At 37.3% G+C, this 27,608-nt stretch overlaps 1 protein-coding gene across 2 annotated transcripts; it reads left to right on the top strand.

Moving 5' to 3' along the window:
* The first annotated feature begins 6 nt into the window (after positions 1 to 6).
* On the top strand, positions 7 to 26,586 carry Erlec1 (endoplasmic reticulum lectin 1). 2 transcript variants are annotated; one of them, XM_076546186.1, is made up of 15 exons: positions 7 to 394; positions 7,673 to 7,777; positions 8,279 to 8,360; positions 8,973 to 9,053; positions 10,140 to 10,217; positions 10,301 to 10,364; positions 10,981 to 11,015; positions 12,484 to 12,707; positions 12,801 to 12,930; positions 14,823 to 14,984; positions 16,208 to 16,267; positions 19,750 to 19,874; positions 22,266 to 22,343; positions 22,533 to 22,608; positions 25,682 to 26,586. In XM_076546186.1, the coding sequence occupies exons 3-15, from the start codon at positions 8,316 to 8,318 to the stop codon at positions 25,751 to 25,753; spliced, it is 1,230 nt and encodes a 409-aa protein (XP_076402301.1). In that variant the 5' UTR covers positions 7 to 394; positions 7,673 to 7,777; positions 8,279 to 8,315; the 3' UTR covers positions 25,754 to 26,586. The 2 variants fall into 2 exon arrangements, with proteins under 2 accessions (XP_076402301.1, XP_006996270.1); XM_006996208.4 differs by lacking the exon at positions 8,279 to 8,360.
* Positions 26,587 to 27,608: the final 1,022 nt, after the last annotated feature.

Below are 27,608 nucleotides of genomic sequence, written 5' to 3'. Positions count from 1 at the left end.
CTACCGACCCACGACCCCGGATGTTGATGTGCTGCCTGCCCCGGAAGCGGTGGCCCGAGTGTAGGGCGGAGGCGGCGTTGCCCAACTCTCCGGAAGGAGACGTGGCGGCGGTTGGGTCTCCTGCACCTAGGACGCTTTGTAGTCCCGCCGCCGCCTCCTTCTCCTCCTCCACCACCTGTTCTCCTCGGGTAGAGGAGGTTGTGACGGCGGCTGGAGGACGCGGCAACGGAGGATGGAGGAAGGAGGCGGCGGCGTGCGGAGCCTGGTCCCCGGAGGGCCGCTGTTGCTGGTCCTGTGCGGTCTCCTGGAAGCGTCTGGCGGCGGCCGAGCGCTGCCCCAGCTCAGCGACGACATCCCCTTCCGCGTCAACTGGCCCGGCACCGAGTTCTCTCTGGTCAGTGCCCTCGCTAGCTGCAGCCACCTCTCCTCTTCCCAGCACGAAGCATTCAGCCCAGCCTTCAGTTTTCCTAGCATTCTCTTCCAGAACCTTTTTTTTCAAGCGTTTATCTTCCCCAAGCCGAAGTGTCTTCCTTCTTTCATTCATTGATTCATTCAGCACACTATCTGGATGTGTCCTCCATACTAAAAACTAGAAAATCAAGCGATCACTTCCTCTCTCTCCTTTAAATTCCTTTGCACGAGACCGGGCTTCCCAACAGTCCCACTCTGTGGAGGAAGTCTTAGAATTACGACCACACCACCCTATCCACACAACCGTCCTGCAGACACAAGCCCCATCTCTATTAATTTTTCCCCTCCAACACATACTTCTTTAATTAATTGTGTGTATTGTGTGAAAGGGGTTCTGTACACTTGAGTAACAAGTGACCTGGGCCGGTGGTTGTGAGACCTTGGAACTAAACTCAGTCGTCTACGAGGAGTAATGCCCGTTCTTAATTGCTGCATCATCTCTCCAGCCCTAGAATGTGAGATTTTATGATGAAGTCTTATACAGTGCAGAATTATATAAATAATTCTGTCTATAATCTCACGAGAATGAAAATTCTGTTTGAGAGAGTGTAGTTCTGAAAAGTCTATCCATGTAGAGCTACTGCAGACCAGTTTATTTTAAAGGGTGACCTTGAGGGCTGAAAAGAGAGCTTAGCAGTTAAAAACACTTAGTGCTTTTCCAGAGGATCCAAGTTTGTTTTCCAGCACCTACATACATCTGGTATCTCACAACAGCTCCAGGGGATCCAGTGCTCTCTTAGTCATCTGCCCTCTGTACTCATGTGTTTAACTACACACACATACACACAGTTAAAGAGGAAAAAAAAATCTTTTTTTTTTTATTGTGCTGTTAACAATAGCATATTCTTATTTCAGATTGACATGCTAGGAAAAGCAAAGGGTTTTTTTGTTTAGTTTTTTAATTGCGTTCCAATTACATACCATCAATTCAAGTGGGTCAGTTTTATTGTATTGCTCGCTTACTGTTCCATTGAGATGTTAATAGGTATTACTCTAATGCCAAGACGTTATGTACCAAGTTAGGCACCAAAAGTATAGCTCAGTGGCAAAGCACTAGCCTAGGGCACAAGCCTTCATATGGACAGCACCACAAAATTACTAAGTTAGGGTATTACCATCACCACATCACTTTGTGATGGGTTTTGCTTATGCTGTATTTTATATTCCATTTGTTTCTCTTTCTGTTACATTCTGACCATATCCTTTAAGTAAACGTTTCTCTGGACATAAGTTAGGACTACCTTTGTATTAATGCCATAATCTACTGCTATTTTAATTTTATTTTGATTGGTCTCCAGTGTTAAAACATTTCTACAAAATATTACAGGCCTGAGGAGAAGGCAACAAAATCTCAGGTGGACATACTTGAAGACTTGGGAGTTTTAGGCTATTTGTGTGTTTGTTTTTCTTTTTGTTTAGTCTGAATTACTTTGAGAAAAATCTAGATGCTTTCTCTGAATTGGGAAAAGAGCCATATCCTTGTACAAAAGTAAGCTTTCAATAGTTGATCTTTTGAATTTTTAAATACTGTAATCTTAACACTTCCCTTCCATGCTTTATTTAATTGAAATAACTGCCCCCTTCACATGGTTGCTGGTTATTTTTATGCATCAGTTGATTGAACATTTGTAAATAACTCAGAAACTGTGTGAACTAGGAAAATTGGCAAACACTGAATTAAAATAACTGGGGTTTTGTTTTGTTTTGTTTTGTTTTGTTTTGTTTTGTTTTTCTTAAACCTGTTATTGTAGTTGCTTTTCTTGCTGTTATTGAGACAGGGTCTCATTGGCCTCTATCTTAAGAATATCCTCTGCCTGGACTGAGTCCAGGTTGATGCAGTCCTCAGGGGAGGATTTGCCCTGGAGGAGGTGGGAATGGGGGGTGGGCTGGGAGTAAAGGGAGGGGGTGGGAGGGGGAGAATAGGGGAACCCGTGGCTGATATGTAGAACTGAATGGAATTGTAAAATAAAATAAAAAAGGAAAAAAAAAAGAATATCCTCTGCCTCGGGCTCCCAAGACCTGGGACTACAGATTATAAGCATGCACTACCATACCTGACTCCTTTCTAGTAATGTATACTCCCAAAATTTATGAAGATAAAAATGATTAAAATTATACCTTGTAAAAATGATTTAAATTATACCTCGTGATCCTTATAAGTGACTCACTGGTCCAGAAAAGTTTTCCCTATTGCATCCACTTTATTGAAAACTAGCCAGGAAGGAGTGGCACACACCTTTAATCCCAGTACTCAGGAGGCAGAGGTAGGCAGATCTCTTAAGTTCAAAGACAGCTTAGTCTACATAGCAAGTTCTAGGCCAACCAGGGCTATACAGTGAGACCTTGCTTCAAAAATAATAATAATGATAATAATAAATAGAAAGTCTTAATAAACTAAAAATAATTGACTTCCAAGCAAGATAGGGTGGCACACTCCTCTAATCCCAATACTTGATAGGTAGAGACAAAAAGATCAGAAGTTCAAGGATAGCTTAATATATTGTCTATATAGCAAGTTTGAAGCTAGCTTGGGTTACATGAGAACCTGTCTCCAAAAAATAAATTAAATTTGGCCTCACAACTCCTCATCTTCAAATATTTTGATAATCTTATCACCTATGATGGCATTTTAAACAAGTATCTTTGGCCATAAAATAAATGTACATAGTAATCTTTAGAATATATATTAATAAAGACTGGTTCAAATATGTTAAAAGAGTAATAAGCACATGCCTATGGAGCTGACCTGCTTGGCTTCTCTGAGCTCTGCTCCATCTTACTAGATTAACATTGGACAAATTGTTTAATCTCTGCCCCCAGAGTCCTTTTCTGTAAAAATGAGTATAATGCTTCATTTGAGGATGAATGAATTAATAAATGCAGAGTACATAAAAGAAGATATTTGGGGGCTGGAGGGATGGCTCAGAGGTTAAGAGCCCTGGCTGCTCTACCAGAGATCCTGGGTTCAATTCCCAGCATGGCTCACAACCATGTGTAATGTGATCTGGTGCCCTCTTCTGGCATGCAGACAGAACATAATAAAGAAATCTTTTTTTAAAAAAAAATTTTTTTTTTTTGATTCTACATGCTACATGTTCATATCTGCAAGGTCTGTGTCTGTGGATTCACTCAGCCTAGTATCAGAATTCTCAGGAGAAGGGATGGTAGCATATAATCCCAACACTCAGAAGGCTGAGGCAGGAAGATTGCTGTGAGTTCAAAGCCACCCTGGCCTCCATAGTGAGTTTAGGCAAGACCAACATGTGGTATCTCGCTAAACCTTGTCAACAGTTTAGGAAGCAAAGGCAGGAAGATCTCTGAGTTCAAGACCAGCCCAGTCTACACAGCAGGTTCCAAAACAACTAGAGCTATATAAAGGACACTGCTTAAAAAATAAACACACAGCCAGGCGGTGGTGATGCACGCCTTTAATCCCAGCACTCAGGAGGCAGAGGCAGGTGGATCTCTGTGAGTTCGAGGCCAGCCTGGGCTACAGAGTAAATTCCTGGAAAGGTGCCAAAGCTACATAGAGAAACCCTGTTTTGGAAAAGAAAAAAAAACAAAAAATAAATAAACAAACAAACACAAACATATACACACACATAAATACCAAAAACTTGTCAATACCAACAAAAATCAGAGGGAAACAATTAAGTCTAAATGGAATGCATACAGGCCTTCTCATTCCCTAAAAAGGAAAACAGTTTAACATGTAGTTAAATATTTACAATGCTTTAGTGTTGGAAATTATCTAGATATGATTAAAATATAAGGGAGGCTATTGCATAGGTTATATGCAAATCTGTGCCATTTCTATAAGGGACTTAGGTATTTGCAGATTTGGTAGTGGAAAGATTTGGTCTGGAACTTATTCCTCAGGCTTCTAAGAGCTAATACTGCCTGTTTCTTTCATTGTCTTGGGAAAACATTGCCCTAATTGTCATTTATATTTAAGATTGCATTGGTTCCAAGTAGTATATAGTATAGTAAAGTTTTATTAAAAAGAGAAAAGAATAGATATACTTACTTAACAAGAAGTTGATCTTTCCTTGCTAGTAATAGCCAAACAGGCAGTGGTTTTACAAAGCATTACAAGAAGAGAAAAGTGAAGAGACTTGAGGTACCATAAAGTATGTATCACAGAACAGAGGTTGCCTTTTATTAAAATAAGTTAGATTAATTGAAGTGTTTGCTTAAAATGTGTTGGTTCATACAAGCAATGTACATTTGTTTTCATAGTACAGAAAACTTAAGGTATAGTAAGAAAACTGACATATAACAGGAAAGAACTATAGCTCTTATGCTAGCTGACTACAGGTTTTTATACTTCAGAAAAGTATAAATTATTTTAAAAAATAACCATGCCTGTTTATTTACATATTGTCCATGTGCTTTGTTGCTAGGGTAACAGAGTTAGCACCGATTATATCCATAAAGCCTAAAACATTTACTGTATGACCTTGTAAACAGACATTTCCATGTCCTGACTGCCTGGTCCCAAATAACCAACACAGAGGCTGAATATGAATTATAAATACTCAACCTCAACTCAGGCTTATTACTAACTAGCTCTTACTTTTTTTTTTCAAGACAGGGTTTCTCTGTGTAGCTTTGGAATCTGTCCTAGAACTCACTCTGTAGACCAGGCTAGCCTCAAACTGACAGAGACCTACCTTTGCCTCCTGGGTGCTGGGATTAAAGGCATGTGCCACCGCTACCCAGTTAGCTCTTGCATTTTAGGTTAATCTATATTTCTTTTTATTCATTGCCACATGGCAGTACCTTTATTATCATGTCATGTTTATCTCCTGCTCCCTCTGCATCTAGCTAGTGACTCCTCTAACTCCATTCTTCTCCTTCCCATCATCCTTAGTTTGGTTGCCCCATCTGTACTTCCTGCCTGGTCAATCAGCGTTTTATTAAACCGATTTGAGTGACAAATCTTTTCAGTGTACAAGAGGATTATTCCACAGCATGGCCCCTTACAGTGAATTGTGCTGATTCTTGATATATATTCCGAAGAAAGGGTATGTCAGCACAGAGGGTCCATGATAACTATTCTTTTTAAAGAAATTTATGTATTCCCCAAATATGTGAAAAATAACTGCTTTATGCTGTGTTCTAGTGTCCCATCCAACCAAATTCAGAGATCATTTGTAAAGTCTAAGGATTGTCAGATATAGATGGTGATTGCTGTTAGAAGTTATAGGTATTCAGTGACAGTGTTTCTCTGACTATTCTTGGTCTCCTGAACTAGAAATATAGCTCAGTGGCATATACTTAGCACACGTAGATCTAGATTCCATTTTCAGCACAACCACAAAAGTAAACCAGGAAAGCCTCGAACTTAAAGCAATCCACTTGCTTCTGCCTCTGGAGTGCTAGACTTAAAGGTGTATGCCACAATGTAGCCTCATGATGCTTATTAATTAGAATTTTTTAATTTTATTTATTTTATTTTACAATACCATTCAGTTCTACATATCAGCCACGGGTTCCCCTATTCTCCCCCCTCCCACTCCCTCCCCTTACCCCCAGCGCACCCCCCATTCCCACCTCCTCCAGGGCAAATCCTCCCCCCCCAGGACTGCGATCAACCTGGTAGACTCAGTCCAGGCAGGTCCAGCCTGAGCCAAGTGTCCCTGCATAAGCTCCAGGTTTCAAACAGCCAACTCATGCAATGAGCACAGGACTTGGTCACACTGCCTAGTTGTCTCCCAAACTGATCAAGCCAAACAACAGTCACACCTATTCAGAGGGCCTGATCCAGCTGGGGGCCCCTCAGCCTTTGGTTCATAGTTCATGTGTTTCTATTCATTTGGCTATTTTTTTTTCAATAATTGAGTAAAACCGAAATTTATTATAAGCCACAGTCGTCCTAGGGACCTCCATGCTATATATATAGCCTTCATGGTTCTATGGGTTGTGGTCTGATTGTTCTTTATTTTATATCTAGAATCCACTTATGAGTGAGTACATACCATGACTATCTTTCTGGGTTTGGGTTACCTCACTCAGGATGGTTTTTTCTAGTTCCATCCATTTGCCTGCAAATTTCATGCTTTCATTGTTTTTCTCTGCTGAGTAGTACTCCATTGTGTATATGTACCACATTTTTTTCATCCATTCTTCCATTAACGGGCATCTAGGTTGTTTCCAGGTTCTGGCTATTACAAATAGTGCTGCTATGAACATAGCTGAGCATGTATCTTTATGGTATGAATCAGCATTCCTTAGGTATATGCCCAAGAGTGGGATGGCTGGGTCTTGAGGTAGTTCGATTCCTAATTTTCTGAGAAACCGCCATACTGATTTCCACAGTGGTTGTACAAGTTTTCATTCCCACCAACAGTGGAGGAGTGTTCCCTTTGCTCCACATCCTCTCCAACATTGACTGTCATTGGTGTTTTTGATCGTAGCCATTCTGACAGGTGTAAGGTGGTATGTCAGAGTCGTTTTGATTTGCATTTCTCTGATGATTAAGGATGTTGAGCATTTCTTTAAATGTCTTTCAGCCATTTGTAGTTCTTGTTTTGTGAATTCTCTGTTTAGCTCTTTAGCCCATTTTTAATTGGACTGTTCAGTATTTTGATATCTAGTTTCTTGAGTTCTTTATATACTGTGGAGATCAATCCTCTGTCAGATGTGGGGTTGGTGAAGATCTTTTCCCATTCTGTTGGCTGTCTTTTTGTCTTATTGACTGTGTCTTTTGCCCTGCAAAAGCTTCTCAGTTTCGAGAGGTCCCATTTATTAATTGTTGTGTATTAATTAGAATTTTAAACTTCAACCAATTACATTACTTGTTTTCCTTTATATCCCAAACTTTATTTTTTTTCTGTTAGCTTGAATAGTAGGATACAATTTATCTCCACTTTATCATTTAAAAATGTGTATACTATTTTGCATACCTCTGAAAATATGCTTTAAACATCTTCAGTTGAGCCAGGCAGTGGTAGCACACGTGTTAATCCCAGCACTTGGAAAGCAGAGACAGATGGATCTCAGTGAGTTTGAGACCAGCCTGGTCTACAAATTGAGTTCTAGGACAGCCAGGACTGTTACACAGAGAAATTCTTGTCTCAAAAATTTAAACAAACAAAAAACAAAAAAAAAAAAAACAAATACTAGTTGAAATAATAAATTCATTCAGTGTAATGCACTTTAACTGAAAAAAAAATGTATATTTTTATTCTGTTTCTAGCCTACAACTGGAGTTTTGTATAAAGAAGATAATTATGTCATCATGACAACTGCACATAAAGAAAAATACAAATGTATACTTCCTCTTGTGACAAGTGGGGATGAGGTATGTTTTTTATACATACATTACTGATCCCTCTTACCAAATGTATGTATTTTACAACCCTATAGTGATATACCTTAAAATTGAGTAACAAGATTCTGAACAACCTTGTAGCATGAAAACTTTAACCCCTTATTACTGTTTTCTTTGATTTGGGGATTCATTTTGGAAAAATTAGCGACCAGCTAGGTGTACCTGTAATCTCAATACTCAGGAGGCAGAGGCAGAAGGACTGCCATGAGTTTAAGTCAGCCTGGCCTACATTGTGAGACCTTGTCTAAAATTACAAAAAAAAAAGGGGGGGGTTAGTTATTAATGTTGTTGTGCTTGTTTTCCTTTATGCAAATGGTTTTCAAACACAATATCTTAATGTAAACATAGTGTTTTCATAAAGATTTCTTATAATAAATAATTCTGTAGGTACCTTATGCTTTCTCACTACCTTAGCTCACGCCCTTTTCTTTCTCCTAAAATGCCCTAACTGCCTCTTATCCATCCTTCAAGGCAATGACTTCTTTCAAGATGAAACAGGAGAGGCAGCATGGTAAAATGGAAAGGACACCAGCCTAGGAGCCAGGAGGCTGAGGTATAGGCTACAGTTAGCTGTGGATCCCTGAACAAATTTGAAACTCAATTCTTCCACTCATTGAATTTATTAAGCCAATTTACATTTTTATGGTCTGTAAAGTAGAATATGAAACTCAATGCTTTTCTTAAATTTTGTTCATATTTGAAATCTGCCCAAGGCAGCTGCTCCATGCTGTTTTAAGCCCCTTTAAAACAAAATATACCCACATAACCACACATGTGGTTCCAGTCTGAAGTATTAAAATATGTAGGAAACTGAAAAACACCTTTCCACGATAGAACCATCCTAAAACTTTCATAGCTAGAATTTGGGGGGGGATATAGGCAATTGAAAATTCTGAAATAAGTTTTCAAGGATTGTTTAGAAAACTTATACATAAAAACTTTTTTGAAAAAAAGAATGAATGCTATGGAAGATTTTTCTATGGCTTCATATTTTATACTTCAGTTCATTTGAAAGAAGTAACATACCATAGGCTCTTATTAAAGATGTTGACTTTTTCTCTTTTATTTTCAAGCATTTGTGATTTAACTAATGAATTAATAACCAAACAGCAGAGTTGGATGATGTTCTAGAAAAACTGTATGTTAAACTCCAATTTTTTCTTAGGAAGAAGAAAAGGATTACAAAGGCCCCAATCCAAGAGAGCTTTTGGAACCACTATTTAAACAGAGCAGTTGTTCCTACAGAGTACGTATTTTATGTACATATGAAAGTAAGTCTCACCGGGTGGTGGTGGTGCACGCCTTTAATCCCAGCACTCAGGAGGCAGAGGCAGGTGGATCTTTGTGAGTTCGAGGCCAGCCTGGTCTACAGAGCGAGATCCAGGAAAGGCGCAAAGCTATACAGAGAAACCCTGTCTTGAAAAATCAAAAATAAATAAATAAATAAATAAATAAATAAATAAATAAAAAGAAAGTAAGTCTCTAGCAGCCTTAAAATGGCTTTTCATTTGGCTTCATTATGGTATGTCACATTTTAAGTTAGGTGCAAATCTTATTGCTTAATAGTATGTTGTTCATTTAAATTCTTTTTTTTTTTTTTTTTTTTTTTGGTTTTTCGAGACAGGGTTTCTCTGTGTAGCTTTGCGCCTTTCCTGGAACTCACTTGGTAGCCCAAGCTGGCCTCGAACTCACAGAGATCCGCCTGGCTCTGCCTCCCCGAGTGCTGGGATTAAAGGCGTGCGCCACCACCGCCCGGCCTGTTCATTTAAATTCTTATATGTGCAGTAGATAGTACACCAATATCAAAGTATCAGTTACTAAAATACTTTGAATGTTTTTTAATTAAAAGGGAAGCTTTCTTATATGATAGAATTATAAAATGCTAATTGTGCCAGGCGGTGGTGGCGCATGCCTTTAATCCCAGCACTCGGGAGGCAGAGGCAGGCAGATCTTTGTGAGTTCGAGGCCAGCCTGGTCTACAGAGCAAGATCCAGGAAAGGCACAAAGCTACACAGAGAAACCCTGTCTCAAAAAAACAAAAAAAAAATGCTAATTGCTATTTTTAAGCTATGTAGAAAAGTAGCCAGATAGTTATTACACACCCAAATATATTATAGCTCTATTTCTGTCACATAATCTTCATACATTGCTAATTAATAGAAATCAAATACAGTTCAGAAATTTTGCCATTTTGTGTGACATAATTATAAGTGTCACTTCATAAAAATTTATTTCAGATTTGAGGGAGAATCTGCTCAGCTGCTAAAATTTCAAGTAAAATTCAATATGATTATATGGCTTTTGTATATTTAAAAACATATGTCTTTCTTAGATTGAATCTTATTGGACTTACGAAGTATGTCATGGAAAACATATTCGACAATACCATGAAGAAAAAGAAACTGGCCAAGTATGTTTTCTTTGAACTATAAAGCATAAAATAAGAAATTTCACAATGATATTGTACTTACTGTAATTTTTTTTTTAATGTAGAAAGTAAATATTCATGAATACTATCTTGGGAATATGCTGGCTAAGAATCTTCTGTCTGAAAAAGGTTAGTCTCTAAAACTGATGATAGTACTACTGGGTTTTGGTTTAACATTTAAGTTCTAATTGAAATTTAAGTCCAGGCATGGTGGTACAGAACTGTAAGCCTAGTATTTCCCGGTTCGAAGCAATAGGATCAGGGATTCAAGGCCATTCTTTTTACATAGCAAGGCCTACTTAGGCAACATGATACTGACTCAAAAAAAGAAAAGGAAAAAGAAATTTTCCTGGATAATACCTTTTTTGCATTGTTGTTACTGTTTATTTCTTTAATGTATGTGCATGCACAGAGTCAGAGACAAACTTCTGGGAATCAGTTCTCTCCTTTCACTATGTCATTCCCAGGAACCAAACTTGGGTCTCTCATAGAAAGCCATTTTGGGAACACTAACTTTAAAAGTAAAGGGCAGGCCTGAGAAGAGGGCGTGTAAACACCTAGTACATAGGAGACCCTGGCTCCATTACCCAGCAACTTTCACTCAAAAAAGCAGTAAGACAAAAATCTTGTTTCGTCTTTAGAAAGAAGTTTAAGGTTCCAAAGCTGATTGAAGGCAGTCATTTGTGTCATATAGATGTGATTGTTCATGCTGTATGTTCACCTTTTTCTTGCATTGTTTCCACAGAACGAGAAGCAGAAGAAAAAGAGAAGTTAAATGAGGCAAGTGATGTATTAACTTATCATTCTTCATTGTTAGGTATGACCTTAGTGACAGAAGCTTACATATATTCTTTGTATAATGCCTCAAGGAAATGAGTCAAATAAAATTCACAATTTAATGACAACTGGATTTTCTATGGAAGTTCCATTGCCAACTGAGCATGATGGCACACACCTTTAATTCCAGCATCAGAAAGCAAAAGCAGACAAATCTCTGTGAGCCTACTCTGCATACCTAGTTCTTGGCTATCCTGGGCTTTATACACAAGTGAGACCCTGTCTCAAAAATAGATAAATAATGTTGTAATCCTTTTACTTACTTTTTAAATAATACCTAAATAAACTGTCAGTTGAGACTGGTGACACAGGGCTGTCATCCCAGCTTTGTGGGAGACTAAGGCAGGAGAATCACAAGTTCAAGGTCTTCTTGGCCTAACTCCCTTCGACATGGTAGAAGGAGAGAACCAGCTCCTGAAAGTTGTTCTCTGACTTCCACACACACATAGAGCTACATGTGCCCATGCATGCAAATACATAAAGGTAATGTCAAAAATAAATAAGTGAAATAAATAACAAGGAAGAGTGAAGCTGCAGCCCAGTATCAGAACACTGTCTAGCATGTACAACACCTTAAGCTCAATCTCCACTACTAAAAGAATAATAATATCAATGTGTGTCTGTGAAATGCTGATACCAATCCATCACTTCAATGCATAGCTGTGGTGCTTTCTATGTAGCATTAGAAACAGTGGTGATAAGAACATTTTTATTGCTTGTGCCTCATCTCCTATAAATGTAACAGATAAACTGCATATGTAAATAACAAGCTACCTACCAATATGGGCTTTAAAAATAGAGGCTAAGTGTAGGAACTGTGTTTTATCTATGTACAATGCAAAGCTGCCATGCATATACATATTGTAGGTACTTCATATATGTCCATCAAATGATGGCTTAGAGTAATATTGTGTAAAAGGAGCAATTCAAAGAATACTTCAAAGAATGCTACAGCCTTAAAATTTGTAGAATCTAAATTATAAACAACATTCACTGTGAGTTTAGTGAAAAAAGAGCTAAGCAGCCCAATATAGTAAATTTTTTTTGTTAGCTTAGTTTGTTTCTTCAGAACTATTGACAGTAACTCATATTAATCATGTGTTTGTACTGTTCACTTAAATGTACATAACTTAACATTTTAATTTTAGCATCAAATAATTTGTTCTGTATTACACTATCCCTAAATGCATACTTGCTCAAGAACTTAAGAATCAGAACATTAGGGTTGACTTAAAAGAAAGTACAGACAAAAAGGGAATAAAGAAAGAAAGAAAAAACAAAAAAAAAGTACAGACGTTTTCATCTTCTGTTTACAAATAAAATGTAGTTTTCTTTCAGAATAAATACTTACCTCATCCTCTAACCCACCTCAAATTTCTAATAAAAGGTCTGCCTACACTTTTTTTCTAAGATCCCCACTAAAAATATTGAAGGTCAGATGACACCCTACTATCCTGTGGGAATGGGAAATGGTACACCTTGTAGTCTGAAACAGAACCGACCCAGATCAAGCACTGTGATGTACATATGCCATCCTGAATCTAAGCATGAAATCCTTTCAGTAGCTGAAGTTACAACTTGTGAATACGAAGTTGTCATTTTGACACCACTCTTGTGCAATCATCCTAAATACAGGTTAGTTGTTCATTCAGTATTCTAAGCATACAGTGCACATGGGCTTTAAAGTATTCATGTTTAGCCTTAATGCCTTTTTTTCCTATTGAATAGGTTCAGAGCCTCTCCTGTGAATGATATATTCTGCCAATCACTGCCAGGATCTCCATTTAAACCCCTCACACTAAGACAGTTGGAGCAGCAGGAAGAGATACTGAGGGTGCCATTTAGGAGAAATAAAGAGGTATGAGAGTTAACTAATTATAGTTTATCAGTACTTCCTTTTCCATATTTCAGAACCTGTATCAATGTGTTATTTCTGTAGCATAATAATGGCAATTTATTTTATTCACTTCAAATTTTTAATTCTAATTATTTGATTAATTTCAATTCTTTTATTTAGACTTGTCAGAATTTTTAACATTCTCATACAATTACACAATTTCTAAGAATTTTATTTAGATTTATTTTATTTTAATGCACGTATGTGATTGTCTACATGTGTATACATGCACAGTGTGTATGCCTGGTACCTGTGGAGGCCAGAAGAGAGTCTGATCCCCTGGAGAGAGTTAGAGACAATTTGGAAAAAAAAAAAAAAGAGCAGCCCTAGCTCCACCTCTTAGCATTTTACACTTGGTCTGTTGCTCTCCTTTAACCACCTCTGTGTGCTGCTCCTCTTTTTGATACACCATCTTCCCTCTTCATCTGCCTCTTGGGCATGGCCACATACCTTTTTTTTTTTTTTTTTCAATTATATCCCACTCATCTGTTTTTTCAGAACCATTATCTTCCCCACTGCTTTTTTTAAATTTTTAGACAAGGTCTCTCTATAACCTTGGTTGTCTTGTCCTGGAATTCACTATGCTGGCCTTAAACTCAGAGATCCACATGCCTCTGCCTCCCAAGTGCAGGGATTAAAGTCATGTTCCACTACGCCTGGTTGTCCCCATTTCTTTTAAAGTACTGTGCTTAGAGCAAGTGTAGTTCCTGCACAGTCTTTGTCCTCACAGTGTACAAAACAAACTATTCTCTATCCAATTCACCACCCCCCCAAAAAAAAAACCCTAAGTGTTGTTTTGTTTTTGTTTGTTTGTTTTTTGAGGCATGGTCGCACTTTGAAGCCTTGGGTAGCCTGAGAGTCACACACTCACACTCTCTCACTCCCCCTCCCTTACCCACCCCCACATGCAAATGCACACCTTTGCTTAATACCTACAAGATAACATCCAGAGCTCTTAGGTGTAGTTTCCCAGCATAAACATGCTTGATGATCTCTTTAGTTTTAAATATTACAGCCCTACATATTTCCCCGATGAGTCTTTTCTTCAAATCCTTATGCGTATGTGCACACAAATCCAAAGCATATAACTAAGTCACAAATATATATACACACATCACAAATTTTTCATGTTTCATGGCTTGGTCAAGAGTGTTCTCTTGGTAAAGTCTTCACATTTCAATTCTTTGTCAAAAGTCAGTTCCATCTACCCCTTCTTTTATGAGTCTGTAGTTCTAGGTGCCAGAACTTTGGATCTACTCTAGTAAATTACAGATTCCTCCAGAGCAACAACCAGATCGAGCTACATTTGAGTAATTGTGCTGATGATCCTATTCATTCCCAACCAACTCCTTTTTACCCTGCTTGTTACATTAGGTTAACCTTAATGACTTCTACAAAATTAAATGTAAGGATGCAAAGCTTAGTAATTATCAAAGTGCTTAACAAAAGGGAGACAAGAAGCAGATATAAAATCGAAATTTTCCCTATGTGCCAGAGAATTATCATACTTGTTACTTGGGGTGGAACTAACATTTGTCTTGACTTTTCTCTATTGTCACAAAATCCACTTTCTTAAAACCTTAAAATTAGCCGGGCGGTGGTGGCGCACGCCTTTAATCCCAGCACTCGGGAGGCGGAGGCAGGCGGATCTTTGTGAGTTTGAGGCCAGCCTGGGCTACCAAGTGAGTTCCAGGAAAGGCGCAAAGCTACACAGAGAAACCCTGTCTCGAAAAACCAAAAAAAAAAAAAAAAAAAAAACCTTGAAATTAAGTTTTTCCAAATTTTAAAGTAATAACAAGCTGTAACTGAAAAACATGTCATAAAAGCTCATAAACACATCTGGTTAATTTTAGGAAGAGTCGCCATCTGCAAAAGAAGAGAGATTTCCAGCCATCCACAAACCTATTGCTGTTGGCTCTCAGCCAATGCTCACTGTTGGAACAACCCATATATCCAAGCTGACAGATGACCAGCTCATAAAGGAGTTCCTTAGTGGCTCTTACTGTTTTCATGGGGTGAGAAAGTGAAACTGTAGTTTAAATATTTATCTTAAAACCTTATGTGTGGCAGTTACCTAACCCATAGTATTGGAAGAACAGAACAAAAGTGTCTACAGAAAAATGACTGGATTCTGCCATCTCCAGTGGACATTTTCTTTGTGTAGTCCCATCCCCCCATATCTCTACAGTCTAATCTGCACCCATTATATTCTCTCTACCCTTAAAAGCTTGACTTTTCCAAAGAACAATCAGACTGCAACCCACAGATCCAGGGAGGTTACCTAGCAGAAGGGACCCTAGGATGACTGTGGCTTATAATAAGTTTTGGTTTTGCCCAATCACTGGGCAAGCTTTAGTGTAACATTTCACTGTTAGGATAAGACTTTGTACCCTATCAAGCTGATGAAAGAATATGCTGGATGTACTTTCAGGAGGAGAGGCTAAAATCTTTTTAGATTATGGATTAGCCTATAGAAAAAAATGTCTGCTGTAAATCAAACAGTGAAGGGGAAGATGAATAGGAATCTCACTTACACAACTTAAGGAAAACATAGCTCTGAACAGATGAAGACAGGTTTCTTCTGTATCCCAGAATCTAATTAATATATACATGTATAATTCAGCTACTATTTGGCTTCAAAGGGCATATTGGGAAATGTTACCATTTTTACTATTTTCTACAGAGAAAATATTTTCCAGTTTAAAATAACCTGGACTTTTGAATTATAACCTGGTTTTTTTTATGTTTAAAAAAAAAAAAAAGCTTGACTTTTCCTATGGCAGTCATATATGGTTTGGGTTGATCGTTAGAATAGACATCAGTGATTTATTTCTCACATTTTGGTTATGCAGCAGTCACAATTCAAACTTGAGCTAAGTTTAGAAGGTAATGTTTTGCTTCTGACTATTAAAACCATTGTAAATATACGCAAAGGTGAAAATTTTGTCTTATGTATTTTGTGAGAGTACAGCAGTTAATTCTTTTTATTTATTTTTTTCCTTTTAGTGGATTTTTGTTGTTTGTTTTTTCTTTCTTCCCCTTTTTTTTGGAGACAAGGACTCACATATAGCCCTGGGTGGCCTGAAACTCACTGTGTAGACCAGACTGTCATATTCTGTTTTTGTTATACTATTGATTTTAAAAATTATAAAAATTACATATATTTCCAACTGTCTTGTGGCATTGTTATATCAATCTCCCTTCTCTGTGAATAACTTTATCTGTTTCTTTACTTTAGGGTGTTGGTTGGTGGAAATATGAATTCTGCTATGGCAAACATGTACATCAATATCATGAGGTATAGAATAGCATTTATGTCATTCTACCACTGGATAGATCCAAGTTGCTTATTTGTTTTGCATTGCTAGAGCTCAAACCCAGGGCCTCATGGATATGTCAAGTGCTCTTAACATTGAACTACATCAGCAGCCTTGGATTAAAGGTTTTAAGGTCTATGACAGGCTGGTGATTTGGCTCAGCAGTTACGAGTGTACTGCTCTTGTAGAGGTCTCAAGTTTGATTCCAGGCAACTCACAACTACCTGTAACTCTAACTCTAGGAAATCCAGTGCCTCCCAGATACCTCTACAGGTACTGTACTGAAGTGCACAACATACACATATAGACACAATTTTTTAAAAATTGGAAAAAAGAATGGCATTAATATTACTTTTAATCATGAAATAATTTTAATATGGAAATACTAGCCGGAGTGTTCCCAGTTTTTAGACACTAGAAAACTTAGTATTAACTGATTCAGTCATCTTGTAGGAACATTGCTCATTAACTACCCATATTCTTAAATTACCATGAGCCTGGTAGATTAATAGGTTATTGTGTTCTAATTTAAGAAGTTACTCTTATAGTTTATCCTTAAGAAATGGATAAATAATAAGTGCATTGATTACAGAATTAATCAAACTTAATAAATATACCAAGTTCCTCAGATAATAGAAAATACCATTTCATCTTTTGTTTTTTTAATAGAGTCTCTAACCCAAGCTACTGTCAAACTCACTGTATAGGTACGGAAGACTTTGAAATTCTGATCCTCCTGCCTCTACCTCCTAAGTGCTAGGATTATATGTGTGCCCTGCAATGCCCCCACTTTTATAAGAAGATAGGGATCAAACTCAGGTCTCTGTACATTCTAGGCAAGCACTCTATGAAGTAAGCTATACAATAGCTACTACAGTAGTGTTTTAATAAGCATTTTAGATAGCTACAGATCCACCTGCCTCTGCCTCCTTAGCACTGGAATTAAAGGCAAGAGCCACCACTTTCCGGCTTTTTTCAGGGTTTTGTTGTTGTTGTTGTTGTTACTTAGTTTGGGTTGGGTTAAGTTGAAGGTTTTGATTTTTTTGTTTATTTGGGGTTTGTCTTGTTTGGGGTTTTGGTTTTGAGTTTTGGGGTTGGTTGAGATTTATTTTTTGGGTTTTTTGCTGTTGTTGCTTTCTTTTCTTTTGTTTGTTGTTGTTGTTGTTGTTTTGAGACTGGGTCTTAATAGCCCAGGTTGCAGGCATGTGCCAAGTATGCTTTTGCCAGTATGTTTATATATATTTAACAGTGTGCTTGGTTAGGTCAAAGTATACACACTGAAAAAAAATGCCTTCCAGAAAGTTGAACCAGTGAACACTGCTATTAAAATGACTCTTTTTCCATGTACTTAACACACTCCTATATACTTTACTAAATTTAATTTGTCCAAGGTCACTTAGCATGTAACTTTCTGGTGGAAAGCTACTTTGGAAGATAATAACAACTAGCAAGCATAGTGCTGACTATATGCCAAGTACTGACTACTTTGTACATATTAACTCATTTAATCCTAAGAATACCTTTTGTAAATCGGTCCTGTTATTCCAAGTTTCAGAAACAGAAACAGGGTTTAGTTCCTTGCCTAAAATCCCATAGGCAATAAATGATAAAGCTGGAATTCAAACCCAGGTAGGCTTGCTCCCTATGCAGCTTTCGAATCCCTGTCTGGAAATTAACAAACCTAGTTGCTGGTGGGGTGTGGGTGGAATATAATAGCTCTTTTCCATTAGGCAATCAAGTCTACTAGGGAAATGGCCCTGCTTGTTTCACTGGCTACTGAGTAGGTTTTCTGTACTATTAATCAGAAGTATATTATTACCTAGCATGATTATCTGGCATAAAATATGAAGGGCAACAAGGAATAAGGAAAGTAAAGGTGGAAGAGCTTACTTTTATATACAATACATAGTATTTTTTAAATAATAAAGGCAGAATCAGGAAAGGGATTCGGCACAGTCTTTACACAGAAATGTGTGTGCCATCAAATGAGTTATGGAGACTTAAACTTCAAAGTTCTTACATAAAAGTAGAGAGGTAAAGTAAAAATGAACTTTGGGGTAAGGCATCTTAGTCCATTTTATACTGCCATTAACAGAATACTACAAACTGGATAACTTAAATGAAACTAGATTTCACATTTCTAAAGGTTAAAAAGACATTCTTATCAAAGTGTCTGCCATCTGGTAAGGGCCTTCTTGCTACTTCGTTTAATGACACAAACCAAGAGGAAGAAAGACTGAGAGAGTTTGGGGGCTGTAGAGATGGTTTGGTAATTAAGAGTAATAACTGCTCTTCCAAAGGGTTCAATTCCCAGCAACACATAGTCACTATCTGTAACTCTAGGCCCAGGAAATCCAACATCTTGTTCTGGTCACATGGGCACCAGACATGAATATGGCGCACATACATACACGTAGGCAAGGCACCCATACACATAAAATTAATGAATTAATTATTTTTTAAGATAGAAAGGATAGGAGCATAAATGGAAATCCTCCTCTTAGAAGGATACAGTACTCAAGACTTAAATATCTTCCATTAGGTTCTACTTGCCCACACTGTAATTCTAGGAACTAGGTTTACAACACATGTTTTGGGGGAGATAGATTTACCGCACAACAAAGATTCAGTTCAGAATCACAGTAGTAGTGCTAGGACTGTAACTTGGTCATAAAGCTCTTTCCCAGTACGCACAATTCCTGGGTTCGATGCCCCTTTCATCTCAAAACAGCATACTAGTATGTATGTAATTGTATAAAATATCTATGATCAGTTAAATTTTTGGTTGGAGGTGGTATGGTGTTGGCAGTGAAAGTATTAGAAAAGAATCCAAAGAGAAAGGGTCTGGCAAAATGTTTCAGCACATGAAAGAACTTGCTGTGTAAGTCTGACGACCTAAGTTTGAGCCCCAGATCCTGAGGTGGAAAAAGAAAACCAGCTCCTAAGAGTTGTCCTCTGGCCTACCTCCACAGCACTGTCAGTGCATGTGTCTTCAGTTATGTATGTATCATGCACACATACAATGATATAAATAATTTTTAAAAGAAGAATCTAAAGAAAAAGATCTCCAGGAAGGAACTAATACAACAGAAAGAGAGATAAGAAAGGGAAAAGATACTGAGTTACAAGTTACTACATCTGGAGCTAGGCTAACTGGAAATTACTTTATTCAGAGAAACAATAAATATCATTTAAATTTCTATTTCCTGAGTTTGACTGATATCACCGAATCATTATCCAGTGAATGGATGAAGATGGAAACTGGGGCTTATAGGAAGGTCTGTTTACTCATGTCAAATATGCATTACCACAAACACTGTCAGGCTCAAATAACACAGTAGCTCATCTGGTGAAGGAACCTGATGTCTGGCCTGATACTCTGAGCATGCTCACTTATATAATACATGCCCACACATAGGAAAAGAAATGTAATTTTAAAATTTCGTATTTTTCTACATACTAGGACAAAGATAATGGGAAAACTTCTGTGGTTGTGGGGACATGGAACCAAGAAGAGCATGTTGAATGGGCTAAGAAAAACACTGCTAGAGCTTATCATCTTCAAGACGATGGCACCCAGACAGTCAGGTAAAGACTGTTTGCCTTTAAAACTGATTAATAGGATTTTTAAAACTCAAAATATTGACAGATTAAAATTTTAAATATACAGAGCAGGGCATGATGCTGAATGCCTTTAATCCCAGCACTTGGGAGGCAGAGGCAGGCAGATCTCTGAGTTTGAGGCCAGCCTGGTCTACAGAGCAAGTTCCAGGACAGCCAGGGCTATGTAGAGAGACCTTGTCTCCAAAAAAAAAAACAAAAACAAACAAAAAACCGCCAATCCACAGTCTTGGATTCAGGCAACCTAAGTTCGAATGATGCCTGGCTCTTCAGTAGTAATATAATACCCTGGGCAAATTACATCATCTGTAAGCCTTGCTTGTCTAATAGTATATCCCTATAAGGTTATGAGGACATTTAAGTAAAATAACCTACCCTAGTAATAACATTCAATAAACTACCTGCTGCCTTTAACATTGATGGTGGTATGAAATTGGTGTGATGGGGCTGGAGAGATGGCTCAAAACCACATGGTGGCTCACAGCCATCTGATGCCCTCTTCAGGTATGCAGATATACATGTAGACAAAATACCCAAATACATACATTTAAAAAAATATTAAAAATTTAAAAAGAAAACCTTTAAGAGGGCTAGAGAGATGGCTCAGTGGTTAAGAGCACTGGCTATACTTCAGAGGTCCTGAGTTCAATTACCAGCAACCACATGGAGGCTCACAACCATCTATAGTGGGATCTGATGCCTCTTTGGGCATTAAGGTGTACATATATAAGGTGCACTCATATACATAAGATGAATAAATAAATCTTTTTTAAAAATGTTTAGAAAAAATAAAGATTGCCAGTGATGTTAGTGACAATGATTCCATTCTTTTGTTATTGTTTGTTTTTGTTCCTTTTTTTAAAGATTTGTTTTTATTTTGTGTGTATGAGTGTGTGCCTGCATGTATGTGTATGTGCACCATTTGCATGCCTATTGCCCACAAAGGCCAGAAGAGAGTGTCAGATTCCTTGGAACTGGAGTCACAGACATTTGTAAGCTGCCACATGGATACTGGGAATTGAACCTGGGTCCTCTGGGAGGACAGTGAATGCTTTTAACCACTGAGCCATTTCTCCAGCCCCAGTTTTTTTCTTTTATACAGTGATGGAGATTGAACCCAGAGCTTCATGATTAATCATCCATGCTAGGCAAGTGCCTAATGCTGAGCTACCTCCCCACTTTCAGTAATTATTTGATTCGATTAGAATTGGGGTCTTCTAAAGTATTTGTGTTTGTTTTTTAATTTGTTAAATATACTTTATTTTTCCTTGTTACTTAGTTTTTGTGAGGTAGTGTTCACATACCTTTTGTACTATGTGGATATATTTTATTATTACCAGAAGTAAGTTAATCTTACTTCCCACAAATAATTAACTATGCTTCAGCATTTCTTGTAGTCTCTTGTACAGTGAATTTAAAAGATAAATTTTTTAATTTTTTTTAATTATATATATAGTATTCTGCCTCCATGTATGCGTGAAGGCCCGAAGAGGGCATCAGATCTCATTACAGATGGTTGTGAGCCTCCATGTGGTTGCTGGGAATTAAACTCAGGACCTCTGGAAGAGCAGCCAGTGCTCTTAACCTCTGAGCCATCTCTCCAGCCCAAGATTAATTCTTGTTAATTCTCAAATGTTAACTTTTGTTTCTTCCTGGAGCAGATAGTATTGAGAAATCACTTTCAAAATATGCTGACTTTTCAGGCTGACCAGAATCAAAGTTAGGAAAACAGAAAAGAGATATTAAAGTGTTCAGTGTACTAGACAGATTATTTTAGGCCTATGTTGCCTACAAAATTAGCTTTTAGTATCCGGTGCTCAACATTGAAGCCTAGAAGACTGTGACTCGAAAACATAAAGCTTTTTTGGGGGATATTGCTCACTTTGAAAGTTATTCTTTGGCAGAGGCTTGCCTTTTGTCCCACATACATAAGAAAGGAAGAATTGTTTCACTAAATAAACAATATACTGGGCTGAGGAAGTGGGTAACTTTAAAGCTGCAGCTTTTATTACTATGTTTTGTTTGGTTGGTTTTTTTTGTTTTTTGGGTTTTTTTTTTTTTGTTTGTTTGTTGGTTGGTTGAGATAAAATCTTGCTGTTAGCATTACTGGCCCCAAGCTCACAGCAATCCTGCACCCTTATCCTTCCAAGGGCTAGTATTAGAGGTATTTTATCTACCACACCAAGCTCAAAACCTTGAGTCTGACCTATCTGTAATATGGATAGCACTAAGAAAAATAGTGCAAAGTTTCCTTAATTAATATTTTCCTTATAGAATCTGAGTATGATATAACTTCACCTACCCATTATAGTTATTCTAATTAGACTGTAATAAAGTTTATATGTTTCTCCAACTCAGGATGGTGTCACATTTTTATGGAAATGGGGATATTTGCGATATAACTGACAAACCCAGACAGGTGACTGTAAAACTAAAGTAAGTTGAATCCTTTTGCCTACTTTTTATTGACAAAGTTTTACATAAGATGTACTAACTAAATAATTATAAAACTATGTTGTTGATGTTAAATTATACCAGGTCCATTTAAAGATTGTCATAGCTTAATAACAAAAATAATTCTATTTTTATGACATAGGCAATACCTTAAAGTACTCTGTATTTTAGGTGTAAAGAATCAGATTCTCCTCATGCTGTTACTGTGTATATGCTCGAGCCTCACTCCTGCCAATATATTCTTGGGGTAAGTAAAATGAAAATAATCAAGAGTTCACTTAGAGGCTAAGTGGTAGAGCTCTCATCTAGAGTGCGGGAAGTCCTGGATTCAATCCCAGTGCCACCAAGTGAAAAGAATTAAATTTTGAACATATTTGAATTTTTTTGTCTTAAATCTACAAAGGGCATTCTAAGATTTAATAGATATATTTTTCTTTTGAGGTATTATTTACATAAATTGCACAAAGGCCTACTCAGTTGGTAGAATGTTTGCCTAGCATGCGTGAAGCCCTGGGTTCAATTCCTAGTACCACATAAAACCAACCAGACATGAAGGTATATACATCTGTAATCCCAGCACTTAAGAGATGGAGGCAAGAGGATAAATTGTTCATATCATCTTCAACTACTCCAGCCTAGCACACATGAGAGCATGTCTCAAAGCACAGATCTTAAATGCTGAGTTTGATGATATTTAACCATTTTAAAATAGTCTTGTAAATATCAACTGGAGGTCTGTCACAGCAGGAAATTCTCTCATACCCCATCAGCAAAGGATACCTCTTTCTGGTTTCTGATACTATAGATTACATATGCTTCATTTGGGATTCCACATGAATGTCGTTCCCTTGTATGCCTGGCTTTTCACACTCAGTTGTGATACAATTAATTAATTATTAAGTTATATGTATCAGTACTTCATTATCTTTGTGTTGCCAGATCATATTCTTTTCTGTAACTCTACTACATGTGCTTAATCATTCTTCTGCAGAGGGACATTTGATTTGTTTTTCTTTTTGGTTTTTTATTTTGTTTTGTTTGGTTTGGTTATGATGAATAAGTCTGCTATGAACTGTTTTCACAAGTCTTTCTGTGCTTATATGTTTTCATTCGTTATGGGTAAATACCTGTGAGTGGAATTTCTAAGTCATGAGTAGAGATACATTCTACAAAATGATTCACCAAAATGCTACTGCTATTTTAATCTACCAACAGTGCCTGAGAGTTCAGTTACTCCATCTCCCCACTAGCTTTATTTTCAGTCTTCTTTGTTAGTCATTTTAGTGGGTTTTGTTTGCATTCCTTATACAAATACTGAAGACATGTTTGTGTCATCATTGGCCCTCATATGCTTTTGTGAAGCCTTACATCTAACCAGACTTTAATACAGAATAGTTCTTAAAATGGTTAAGAGGACTTTTATTTAGTACTGTTTTTATCAGTACCAAGACTTACAGGGAAGAACATTTGATCAAAATACATTGTATGCATGTATGAAATTCAAGATAAATAAATAAAACTATTACAGTAGCAGAAACAGGTAAAGCTTAGCTCTGAATACAGAAGAGACAGCTCAGGATCAATAGCCAACAGGCCAAATGAGAGGAGTTATTAAGTAGAATATCACAAAGAGACATCAAGAGTCTGGGCTTCTTATTAAAGCAGCCAAAGTGATCAGATACTGAGTGTGGATGTTCTCTCTTGGTAAAAATGGACTAGGCAGGCCAGAGACAAGGCCCAAGACATAATTGGACAGAGGCTCAAAGGAGCCTGACTGCTGGTGAAGGAATAGAATCTCTGTCAGTCTCTTATCCATTTTTTGCTGTTGTTACTTATCTTCTGATTGCTTGATTCTAGGAATTCAAAAATATTCTAGATACAAGCTCTTTGTACACACTTTTTCATACTCTATGGTGGCTTCACCTTTTTAAATGTCTTCTAATAAGCAAAACCATATTATTCTATTATGTTCAGTTTTTTTTTGGTTTTCTTTTTTCTTTTATGGGTACTGCTTTTTTGTGTCCTAAGAAGTTTTTGCTACCTCAGAGTCATGGAAACACCCTCTTAGATTTTTATCTAAAGACTCTATAATACTAACTTTTTTTTTTTAATTTATTGAATATACAGTGTTCTGCCTGCATGTATGCCTGCAGGCCAAAAGAGGGCATCAGATCTCATTATAGATGGTTGAGAGACACCATATGGTTGCTGGGAATTGAACTCAGGACCTCTGGAAGAACAGCCAGTGCTCTTAACCTCTGAGCCATCTCTCCAGCTCTATAATACTAACTTTGATTATGTTCTAAGTGTGCCTTTTTCTTTTCTTATCCTCTGTGAATTAAACATAGCTTCTAGGCTTTTTGGTTCATATAAATTTTAGAAAAAATTTGGCCATCATCTCCTCAAAGATTTTTTTCTGCCCTATTCCTTTTTTTCCTCTGTTTCTGAAATTCTTTTTGGTTTTTTGAGACAGGGTTTCTATGTGTTGCCCTGTCCGTCCCAGAACTAGCTCTGTAGACAAGGCTGGCTTCAAACTCACAAAGATATATCTGGTTCTGCCTCCTGAGTGCTAGGATTAAAGGCATGCACCACTACCACCCGGCCTGAAATTCTTATTAAACATACTAATTTGAAATTCTTTCAAAATCTCAGAAACTTCCTTTTATTCCCACTTCCATCCCCTCCCTGCACCATATTTAAGTGCAGGTCATTTCTGTTAACCTTCACCATGCTGAGTTCATCTGTGGTACACTTTTAATTTTTTACTATTTGCACTGGATTCTTATGATTTCTTTTTCTCTACTTAAATTCTCTCTTGTCACATGTTGTCTACTGTTTTTCCTGGTATGTGTTTGGTTTTTTTGTTTTGTTGTTTGTTTTTTCACAGTTATCATGACAGCTGACTCATCTTTAAGTTAGTGTTTAGTTTGCCTTTCAAATAGAACTGGTTATTTTGCCACAGTGTTTTACTGTTCTAGTTATGTAAGTTCCTCACATATTCCCATCCTTTGTACCTCGTTTCTGTTGCCATATTTACTTTGAGATAAAAATGTTTTCTCTACCTATCTCATATTTTATATAAATGACTAAAATTAGTGTTTCTGTAATCTTGATTAATGATCATGAAACCTGCCTGTAATGCAGTACTAAGGATTGCCAAGTGTTCAAGGCTGGCATGGCCCTATCAAAAAAAAAAAGGGGCCTAATTTGTAGGGAAAATGTTGGGTGGTTTATCTAAATCAAGAACCTGTACAGTTAGCAAAATATTCATTGGGGAAAAGATACTGTTAGTTTCTAATGTCATTGCTGTTTTTCTTCAGGTTGAATCTCCAGTAATCTGTAAAATCCTAGATACAGCTGATGAAAATGGACTTCTTTCTCTCCCCAACTAAAGTATATTAAAATTGAAGGAAAGAAAGATGATTGAAAGTCATCATTTCATCCCAACCATGTCTCATTGTAGAGTCTCACTGTTGGACCCTGTCTACGGTATCACAAGAAAGGACTGGCAATACAATGTGAAATCCATGTGTATATAGAGGTTACTGATAAACATGTAAGGCAGATGCTTGTCTCACTTCATTTATTTTGGTGTTATATGAACTGATTTCATTTTGACTTTGCTTGGATAATGTGATTTCAAAATCTGATTCAAGCAGTTTAGAGTCCAGCCTATTCAAATGTCATAATCTTGTACTTGTTGAAGTACTTTTAAATAATATACTTATTGTGTAAATTACAGCATATATAAAGAGCTAATGAAGTAAAGATAATGAAGAGAAAAGTTGCTAGGAGAGTGTTTAAATAAGAGGCCATGTAAAATATGTAAAATTCTAGTGCCTGAAATCCTTTAAGCAAATTTTTCTGTGGCCGCTGCTCTGTGTCAGGCACTAAACTAGGAGTAGAAACAGAGAAACAGAGTAGAGCCTCACAGATGACCTGTCACCACTGTTATCTCAAGAAACTCTTTTTTTATGGCAGGTTGCTCCTCTTCCTGAACTTTTATGATTCTTTCTTCTCATAAGTGAGTTTATTACCAGTGTATATGTGTAGTGCCAACGATTGGTGTCTTCCCTAAATTAGAATGGTTCATTCTAAAACTCACTGTGCTGACTCTCTGTTGTACCTTCCTGCTGTATATTATAAATCTTAGTTCTGGACAGTTTTACAGCACAGTATTTATTTCAAAGAGAATAAAATGTTCATAAGCAGTCTTTTCATGTAATCAATGACAGGTTATTTAGTTCCTTTATTTTCTCCTTTATCCTTTTGCATATATTTTGTACATACTATCTGAACAAGGACAGAAAAGTAGCCATAAGGGGCTGGGGCTGGGAGGAAGAAGGGGATAGAGATAGAGCACATTAGCATGTTTGAGGCTTTGGGTTCAATCTCTAGCACCAAAAATAGTGTTAGATGTTGGGGTTCATGCCTTTGTTCCTAGCACTAAATGCAGAGGGATCAAAAAGTTCAAGGCTAGCCTGGCCTACATAGCTAGTTCTGCACCAACCACGGCTACAAAGGGAAAACCTAATTTTAAAAGTCAAAACAAAAAGAAAAAGTGGCCAGAATACTCCTGAAAAACAATACTTCTGATAAAAGCTATATTAAGAAAGGGTTTGTGGCCAGGCCTAGTAGCGTATATTTTGTAATCCCAACACTTAGGAGGTGGACAGAGGAAAATCAGAAGTTCAGGGTCATCCTCTGTTACGTAGTGAGTTTGAGGGCAACCTGGGCTGCAGGAGACCTTGTCTCAGAAATAAGTAAATAAATTCCTTAATGGCCAGTGGGAGTTTAGTGCTAAAGCATTTGCCAACTGTATATAAGACCCTAAGTCCATTCAGTCTAGAACAGTGGTTCTCAACCTTTGGTTTATGATGCCTTTGGGGGTTGAATAAGGCTTTCATAGGGGTCATCTAAGACCGTCAGAAAACAGATACTTATATTACAATTCCTAACAGTAGCAAAATTACAGTTATGAAGTAGCAACAAAAATAATTTTATGGTTGGATGGAATGAGTCTTTTTCTGTCCCACCAGCCAGCTCCCACATAATGACATGGAGACTTAATTATGAAAACTTGGCCAAGAGCGTAGGCTTGTTCCTAATTAGGTCTTATAGCTTAAATTAACCCATTTAGATTAGTCTATGTTCTATCACATGATGTTACTTCTCCTCCATCTTGCAACTTCTGTTTCCACTCCGTTTCTCCTGATGTCTGTTGTGTGCCTAGATTTCTCCTCCTCT

The sequence above is a fragment of the Peromyscus maniculatus genome, chromosome 10, assembly GCF_049852395.1.
Source record: "Peromyscus maniculatus bairdii isolate BWxNUB_F1_BW_parent chromosome 10, HU_Pman_BW_mat_3.1, whole genome shotgun sequence".
Classification (NCBI taxonomy): Eukaryota; Metazoa; Chordata; class Mammalia; order Rodentia; family Cricetidae; genus Peromyscus; species Peromyscus maniculatus.
This window is presented reverse-complemented; position numbering and strand designations above follow the sequence as displayed.